General features: G+C 40.0%; 1 protein-coding gene across 1 annotated transcript in view; it reads right to left on the minus strand.

The window, feature by feature from the left end:
- Window positions 1-5016, minus strand: part of LOC118331831 (roundabout homolog 2-like) — a 74128-nt gene extending 69112 nt beyond the window's left edge. The window contains exon 1 of the mRNA XM_035666911.1: window positions 4962-5016. Coding sequence (XP_035522804.1) covers window positions 4962-5016 — 55 coding nt within the window. The remainder of the gene's footprint in view (window positions 1-4961) is intronic.
- Window positions 5017-10187: the final 5171 nt, after the last annotated feature.

Below are 10187 nucleotides of genomic sequence, written 5' to 3' on the forward strand. Positions count from 1 at the left end.
GGTGTGTGTGATGTGGTGCCGCTGCTATCTGCTGGTTGTCGTGTGCGTCCGAGGTGTGGGTGATCTGGTTCAGTGGCAAGAGAGATCAGCTCCGGGTTTGCTGTAGTGTGCAGTAAATGTGAATTGCGGCTTTCGTGCGACGAGGGGCTGGCGCGAGGTGGGTGTCTGTGAGAAGTGCGTGACAGTGAGAGTGGGTTTGCTAGGGTTAAAGATGCCTGGCGCGTGTGTTTGTCGGTGCGCGCTCGCTGAGGCGTGGGCGACGGGTGGCGCTGCCAGTGGGGATGGGTGAACAGGGTTCGTAAAAGGGCGTCGGGTGCGGCGTTGAAAACATTTCAACACATATGTGCAACTGCTAGCACAGCACGTGTACAAACCACAGTTGGTAGGTTGCAGTGGATTGGTGGGTGGTGCTCATATGTATGGATGACTCTCATATATGGATCCCCTATGACAGATAGCCAGAAATGTTATGCTTATTTACACTCTTTACTTTTTCAGTTACATTAAGGATTTCAGGTTTTTATACGTGCCCAAGTTTACACCTCAATATAATGATTAAGATGTATATATATTTTCTGTCATGAAATGAGATTCGCTTTGCCGGACATTACTTCGTGCCTTTAGAGGGACATTTTGATGAAACTCAGACCTCATGTACTTTTAGAGATGCTGTTCAGGCTTAAGCTCTCTGTATTAGTGGGCACAAACGTAGTTTTATGTTAGGTTGGCTCGTTCGTCGTGGGCGATAGAGAGGAAGAAGAGAGGACCCCGCTGGGTGGCAAGCATACAGTGGGGTGAGATTGGGGATGTCGCGATAGATCTCAAGCAGGTCCTTTATGCTTTGTACCATATACAGGGGTGGGAACTTGAGCATGGTGCTTTGCGGGTTGGAGATTGCCTGGTCTCCTTTGGGACAATGAGGTCGGAGGGGTGCTCACACTGCGGGGAGGGAGTTTTCTGGCGAAGACGAGACCCTAGAGGGACAACGAGAGAGTAAAAAGTGCCATTAAAGAAATAGCTATAATATTTACATGCACATAAATAATGTATTTTAATGTTGCTGCAGCAGCAAGAGCGGTGTGTTTGGGATGAATGCAATTAGCTAGTTAGTTAGCATGAGCATAATCTTAGTCAAGAGAAAATCAAAGTGGGTGCAGTGCAAAAATAGCAAAGCAGCACCCGCTCACTTATCTCAAGTATCACCAAAATACAAACAGTGAATCAAAGGGAGTTGCTGATTACCATACCACTGCTGATTAAACAAGATGACAGAGAGAAATGTCAAGTCATATCTCAGAAAACATGGAAAACTTCAATAAATGGTTTTTATAGTTCTAATCTCTCACAAACATATATTTTCATTGTTTCGCTAAAAAACTGATTGTACACACATGTGACTGACAGAATAAAACTAGTATAATATTGTATAAAGTATAAGTAAAGTCCTTGTGAAAGGAAAGTTGATTAGTGTCAGGTTCTGGCTGCACTATATGCTGTGTTACTACACTCAGGCTCACATATTTACTTTCACAGACAGGAGCTGAGGAGTCATTACATCTCATTAGCTTTTTCATTAACACGTTCCATCAAACACTGACATCATCAAACATGTTGTCTCAGTGGGAGTGGAACAGCGACTGCTACTTTGGATTCTTCACTTTGTACTGTAAAAGCGTGGATATCCAACGTTTACAATTCTCTTACCCCCATAAAAGCCTACATTATTATATTAAAATGCATAATATTTAGACTTTAACGAGGGTATTTCTGGTCAATCCTCAGCAAATGTCATGAGAATGCTTAATCCTGACTATCCAGATAAGAATCATGTCATCATCATTCTGTAATCGCAACCCAAACACAACCCTCACTCTGCTCATTCTTTCCATTCGTTTAGCAATGTGAACACCTTTATTGCTGTTCCATCTCTAAATGTCACAGAGGAATGACCCAAATGTAGTGCCACTATGTTTGTTTACAGACATGACAGCATCACAACTCTGATCTGTTTCATGGTGCATGAGCACATTATAATATCTGTGTTAAAAGGTCTACTTTTTCTGTAGTGTGCATGCAAACAGAAGTAGAGTGTAATTTTGGAGATGCTAAAACAGACTTTTTGGACTGTCGTAAGGCGAGGTAATAAATAAGATATAAATAAATGAAACTGATGTTACACCGTCTCTTGTCTTTTAGCCTCTGATGGTGACAAATCATACAAATTGCAAAGGCAAACATGATGACTAACTGCTACACAGAAACCAAAATAAAGCCGCAAATGTGAATGAAATTGATGTGGCAGTCTATAATGTTAAGAGGTTTGTTGACAAAAAGCACTCCATTAGCCGGCGCCAACACACCAAACCATGGTGATATATTGTGATTTTAACATGCTTTTAAAACCCTATACAGTACATATGTCTCTTGGTTAAGCAACATTTACATGTATCCACAATCACACACAAACAGGCAGTTTGTGAAACAGTGACTTCTTCTAATTAGTTGTCCCATTATCCAGTCTCCACTATGGCTAATGCAGAGTTTGAGACTTGTGCTGTCAGACAACAGAATTGAAATGAGACGATTTAAATTGTGGGTGACTCTGTGGCTCAGTGGTTGGTACTGTCATCTAACAGCAAGAAGGTCCTGCGGGGTCCTGTCAGTATGTTAGCTCTGGACTGGCAACCCATCCAGGGGGTTTGCCTGCTTCCTGCTCAATGCCTGCTCCAGCACCCCATGACCCTGAATATGAATAAGTGCATGGGGATAAAAGATGAATAGATGGATGGATATTTGGATTTTTTTAGTCTTTGAATTTAATGTTAGTATTTAAACAGCAGAATAGTCCTGTATTGATACCTGCTAAAGTTATAAAATGAATGAAAATTAGGGCTAAAAGGAGCAGAGTGTAGTGGAATCCAGCGGTGTAGTTGAAGAAGCAACTCACACGCTTACCCTCCACCCCCAAGCACGCAGGAGAAACTACAGTTGCCTCGAAACACGCAAAAAACATGAATGAAGAAACATGTCGCACTCCGTGGAACGCAAGCGTTTGTATATAAAAATGGCTTATTCTAAACAAATTAATTTTAACAAAAAGGTGATTATACACCAATGAAAAAATAATTATGTATAATATATTTCATTAATGGCAGATCATCCTAAACATCACACAATGAACCTTTAAAATAAAGATTCTTGGTAAACATACATTGCCAATAGCATTTTGGTCAAATGCGGCCTCTCTTAAAGCTCATGCTTTGCGCTACCCAGATCATCTTTTCTCTACAGTGGGTCTGTGTATGGGGATCTATCCATGGTGCTGAAGCTGCAACTCATGGCTAGCCAGGAACATGTTAGGGCTTGTAAGCAGGGACCACTCTAATAAAAGTCACTTTGAGGTGACATCTGTCTACCAGCAGTTCAGAGGAACTCAATTTAGGCTTATAACCAAAACATTCATTTGATTGTCGAGCAAAGAGAGCCTGTCCTTCAAGTTCTTCCTGTCATTTGAGAATTTAGTTTGAAATGTCACAACCACAAAGTCAGTCCGAGCCCTGCTGCAAGGTTAAAATCAGTAACATTGATAAAAGACTTAGGATAGATACGAACAGTCAAAGTAAGTCCATTGTCCGTGTAATATATACTGTATTGTGCACTGACTGCAAACTCTAAGCATTATGCTCTCTAATAGATATTACCTACAGTATTGCCACAGGCATAGTCAGTCAGAAACCGTCTATTGGGATAGCTTGGGCCTCCAGAATTTTAACACTAAATCGAAAAAAAGGCTGAAATGTTTATTTCATTTATCTGCCGAATGGATTACAAGCCAATGCAACAGCCCTGCAATGAATCCTATTTTTTTTGTTGAGACTTTGTCAGAGATGTGTAGATTAAACCCCAATGTATGTAAAACAGGGTGGACAAAACATTAGAAATGCATCTCAGCAGCAATCCAATCCAATACAAACCACAGCCAAAGTAACTACAGAGCTGGAACCAGCCAGATCTACACCCACTTTATGTGCTGATCACACCTGCACTTCATTTACTCCACTGACACAAATGTATGTTTTATGGGCTGCTGGGGACATAGTAGTACAGAACACTCCATGATAAGGACAACACTTCCTGTCAAGAATCTTAGATATGTCTCTGCTGCATTTGTACTGTAGGTCCATGCACTGTATGAGTAACCTGTAGACCAAAAACAATCAGGGGTGACTTTCCAGACTGTATGAGTAAGCATCTTCTCTATGGCACATTAAACATTTCTGCTATAGGACATACAGTTAGTCCATCATCTGCCTGAGCAACCCTTTGCACAAGGCCACAGAGAATGTGACCCAAGATAAGTCCATTACAGCAAACAGTGAGCACAGTATGATGAATTCTAGGTTTTGACACTTTTGAAGGACTATACAAGTACAAGGCAACCAGCATATGAGATCTAAGGAGTTAAATTAATTCAAAACAATATACTTAAGGTTTAGAACACAAAAAAAAGTTTAGTGTTGACTCATTTTTTTATGCCAGCACGCATTTAGAACCACAATACTGTACCACAAAGCTGCCAAAGATTGTACTCGAGTAACGGATCAATTGTTCAATTAGGGCAGCCCTTATGAATAAATGAGTAACTTTCGTCTACCCCAAGCCATTAAATAGTTGGCCTATGGTAAGATAGCTCATATCAAGACTAAATTAACCAATTGTGATATGGCGCACTGGAATGGCGCATTGTGATTTTAAGCAGACGTATAAGAGGAACAATCATTTACTGTACATCATGTGGGATACCGTAGACGAGTCGGTATCTTCTGGATGCACTTGAACTGAAAAGATCATGGGTCGAATTCGCTTCATGCCACAGCCCGGTGTGTTTTTCGAAAGCCAAATGTGAAGCAGGATGTAATTTCAACGAAAACATTTAGTAATAGATGTATCCATAAACTTACCGTCGGTTTGGGTGTACAGAAGTCCACAGAGAAAGAAATACTGTAGAGGACCCATTCTGGCATATTGGCCCCGTAAGCTATCGGCGCATGAATTCCTCCTCAAGCGATCAAAAAACCCCAATCAATGAATCAATCAAGCCTGTTTTCACTTGTACGACTTTGAAGACAGTTTACAGTTTCAAGTGAGTGAACTTAAGCAACCAAAACAGTTATTTCAGCCGCTGAAAGAGATCATTCTCAGTCGCATGTCCATTCTTCTTCCTCTCCAAGAGCGCACCAGTAAGCAGTGGTCCGTCGACTCGCCGACACGTTGGGAAATTTCTGCAGTCACCAATTGCAAACATCACCGACGCCCAAAGACATTCCAGTTACCGATGGTTTCCCCCCCCCCCCATCCGACCCGCATTCTTCTGACACTTTACCGGCTCCCACCGCGGGGAAACGCATCCATCCTCACGCGGGACAAGTTGAGAGATGAAAGGTGCAGATGGGATTCAGAGGTGAGTAGCTGCACGGTGCAGCAGCACAGCACAGCCCCTCCTCTTCACTCCGCTGCCCTGGGAGAAACTAAACGGAGCATATAACACACACAATGGATGGGAGCACTAAAACTCAGTAGCACTTTACATTCTGGACAATTGGATTTCTGATAATGATGCTAATTAGTGTTTCTTTTCATTTTTGATGGGAGACAATTTACCCTAAACAGCTGATACATTATTAGACATTAGTCTTTGCAGCATTGCCAATGTACAAATAAAAGTATGCTGCTTATATGGTGTTTTTTGTTGCTCAGGTTTTGTTTTCTCTCTTAATTCAGTCCTTTAATGGATGTCTTAGCACTGCCTTCGGAGGATTTTTGTGATAATTATTTAATTGCATGGCTGCCCTTATCAGCTTACAAGTAACCGAAAACTCATTAAATGTCCTTTTCTTGTGCTTCTGTGTTTTGTTTAGATTTTCATCTGGTCCTAACATTTTATTAAAATGTAGCATCAGGGCAATGTCTTGTGCACACATGAAGGACAGTTTACCAGGTTTAAATCAGGACAATAAAATCCAATTAAAAGAAAATAAACACCCCAGGCTAATGCTCTGGTCCACACAACTTGAGAGACTGCAGATTTGTCACTGGAGCCATTTTGTTAGTCCAACAAACCAACATGTCTTCTCTGTCTCCACAGAATTGATGCATCACATCTGTATTATTGTTGTATGTATTTTGTCTTTATACCCTTTAATTTCTATAGATATGTCAAGATATAGATAATGTGTTAAGTCAAAGCATTTAAACAAAGCCCTCTAGTTTTACTAGGTGGTATTTCATTTTCATGTTCATGGTTGAAAAAGCTATTACAAAGGTGTACAGCTGTTAAAAAACAAAACAAAAATGGCACTTCATTCCCGCCTATTGCCTGAGGTGCTTATCCTGCCTTGTCATCAATACTGCTCAATATTGTCAATAGCATTATAAATGCAGTGCCTCACCATGAGACGAGAATGAGATGGGCTGCATCAGGTGCTATTGATCCAGAGGGTGAAATTAAACCATTTTTGGCACAGTGTTCACGGCAGTAGATCGAATAATAATTGTGGACGATGGCTAAATCGAGTCTGTATGAAGGGGGTGTAAAGTGAACACAATCATTTGAACTGGATAGATCTCATCCATCAGAGAGAGATGTTTTCAATAGAATTGTCCTGCCTGATTGTTCTTATGGCAGCTCAGCTCAGCTCATGGTGTTGTGAGGACCTCTTGCCTCTCAAAAGCTTTTTGTTTACGCTTCAACAGTGCAAGCCGTTAACAAAACTGAAGTGCTGGAATATATAAGTGCCATTTTTGGGGAGAAAAAAAAGGGAAAAAGAGTATTCTATCCTTAAAAACCACAATGCAGTGCAATTTAAGTAACTTCTCACTAATTGTTATTTAGATTTTATGCGGAGGGTAACCTTAACCCATTGCATGTTCTGTCTGTCAGAAGTGCAAAGAGATAATAAATATGCTTTTCAAGACATTAATAACCTCACAAAATCCATCAAGGTGAACTTTAATGATCTGAGAAGGAAACTTCAAGTACATGTTAGTGCTAATTGTACCAAATGACTTATCCCAGCAATTCATCACGAGCTCTTACTGTTAAACAAATGTTAGTATCAATCTCATATCTCTTCCCTCAGGGAGTTGGGAGAGTAGTGGACTAGACATAGTGGACTATTGGCGATGGAGCTAAAGCCAAAATGGTAATGTCAGTGTCTAAATGCAATGGAGATATTAAAATATTCAGTCTGAGAAGGAAAAATGTGGTGATTAATGAGCGTCATCCAGTGTCACACAGTTAAGAGTTATAGACATGAAGTTTGAGACCGTGTACTGTGTATGGTGAAGCACTACGTCTACTGTAAACAACACAACAGAGATTTTAGAATAAATCATTAACATGTCATCGGATTTGGTTACATCTGTCAAGCCAGCCCATTTTTAGCTTAGCGACAACCTAGAGTTGATTATATAGCATCTTTTTGTTTAATACATGGCTTGCAATTCAATATGTACAGTGTATTAAATGACTGCCCACATATTCTGTTGGAAATCTGGACAATAGTGTTCTGCTGCTACGTTTTTGCCACCCTATTATGTATCGTTATATATCACTGATTTAGTTTTTATGTTGTCCTGCTAAGAAAGCATTTAAAATGGTTTACACAAAGGTCCATTCAGAAGCACCAAATATGAATTATTAAGTAAGATTCAAAATAAGTAAATAAAATACAAGGCATATTTTCAAGCACTCCTTGCTCTCTTGCTGCACACCAGTAAAAGTGATGTTTCTGTAAATGCTAATGCTCGGAATAAAGCTGAGTTAAATTCAGGGACACTGATCATATTTGACTGAGCCAGACTTACTTACATCTCACTTATGACAAGAAGACTCAAGCTGACACAGCCTCTGAAAATAGGTATGATGCATGTGGGAAAATTGCCTTCATATATATGGTTAGGAGAATGAAAATAGCATTAAAATGGAGAAATCCAGGGGAAAATGGCATGTGGCACAAGTAATTGCATAATGGCATTTGATGTCTGGCATGAGGTCAAAAAAGAGAATGTACGTTTATTGAGTGAGGTGACTTGATGTTTATCTTTGAAGTTGAATAAGATAAGAGAGGCAGAGAAAGACTCCATCACACACTGAGACAGACATGTTTCCAGGCAACCTAAGATTCTGCTGCCTTTCTCTCACAAACCAAAATCAAAAGGGCTACTGGCTCTCATTAATCTACCTCTCCCTCTCTCTGTTCATCACACGTAGGAGACAGTGTCAAGGTCACAAGTTTTGTCCGCACCATTACCTACTCATAACCGTGTTTGTCCAAGCCAGGAGTGTTGGAGGTAACAGATGGCGTGTGTGACAGTGTGTTCAACACCAGGCATGCTCAGCCTTAGTGAGAGTAGACAGAGTAGACATGTGTCCTGCCCACATAGCCCAAACCTGTATACAAGTAGTGACAAACGTCTGTCTAACAGCTTACGGTGTTCAGTCCAGTGGACACCTGAAACAGTGCCTTGAAATTTACACCAGTGATTATAATATTTTTTATATTGTATTCAACCAGATCATTTTAAAAAGCCACACGTTGTTTTACCCACAGCCACATTGTATCACACAGCATCTGCAGCATCACAATATGTGAAAACTGTTGTGTTTGGGTTTATTTCCAAACATAATGTCTCCAATCTTTGATTTCCAGGGACAAGCTGGAAGCACTGTGTTTAGTTTAATATACATATATTTTGTTAATAGAAACATGACTTTTTCACCTATAGCTATACCTATAATTGTCCATGTTGCGACTTAGAGAAAAAGACATTCAATAAAACCATATATAGTTTTTTTAATATATATTTTTAAGTACTCTGGTCATTTCCCTTACCATCAATAAAAAGTCAATGTTCCTTCTTTTTTTATACTACTGCTCCCCTACTTTTATTGTGCTTCAATATCTTGTTTCAATAAAGGCATCAAATACAGGAGAGAGGAAAAACCCCTTGGTATATTGTTCCACTGTGACCGTAAGCTCCATTTGGCAGGCTACTGGTTTCATCTCATCATTTTAGATTGCAGATCACTGAGTCACTCTGGCTCTCAAATTGCTCACTATGATAAATAAAGTTGAACAGTAAATTGTTCCATATGAGATCAATTATGTTGTAATGTATTGAACAATCCATCAGTAGCAGTGACTTGCACCTTTGGCAGCTGTGGTTTGTTTCCGCCTTGCGCATCTCCCCCTATTGTTCAGATTGGCTGAGTTCCAAAAGTTATTAGGATAATGTGTAGGGGTGTTTTCATGGCTGTCAGGTAAATGTGTTCTGTGCTTTCTTACAAGTGCAACATGAGGTATGCAGGGGCTTACCAAAGAGAGACAGTGAAAGCTGTCTGTGGAAGTGGGGATGGTCCATCTGACTGTTCAAGCAGCAAATCCCTATAGATTTGCTGCTTGACCAGTCCCAACACAACAGCGCACAGCAGACTATGGACCATGTCATGAAAATTGATGGTCACATGGAAGACTATTGGACAGTATTGCTGTGATACTAAAAGGCTGTTACAGACAGAAAAAAAACATACACACGTTAGCTCACTATATTCCAATGGCCCGTCACCAAGTGCAAGATAAGATGCTTCATCAATTTTATCAAAACATGCATCTATGTGCTGCTGCCAGCAAACAAAAACCCTCAGTTAATAACTAACTGAATGAGATTATACCATCATGCACTAATGGCATGGTCCACGGACATTCTGATAAATTTTACACTCTTCTTTTTATTGTGCTTCTATAAGACCTGCTTAAACAGAGTTGGGTAGAGAGTGAGAGTGAGAGCTGCTGGATTCAAAGATGGCAAATTCTAGGGATAGAAAGAGTACTACATTATTTGACTCTAGTAAATGTACTGTTATTGTTGCTGTTACTTAGAAACTCTACCTATAAGAGCAAGTAAAATTGTGTAAAAATGTACTTGGATGAAAGTAAAAAGCAAGTCAGTTAGACGTTAGCCAAAAGAAACCCTTAAAAACATAATTTAAAATACACTCAGAGTAACACATTTAGGCTACAAAATAAAGTGCATTAGAGTACATCTCACCACCAAGCTCTTATGTGTAATTTCCTTTTCTAGATGATACTTTGCAGCCTGTGCATACAATTGAATATCAGTTATAC

The sequence above is a fragment of the Morone saxatilis genome, unplaced genomic scaffold, assembly GCF_004916995.1.
Source record: "Morone saxatilis isolate NCDOM2014 unplaced genomic scaffold, NCSU_SB_2.0 Contig20, whole genome shotgun sequence".
Lineage (NCBI taxonomy): Eukaryota > Metazoa > Chordata > Actinopteri > Moronidae > Morone > Morone saxatilis.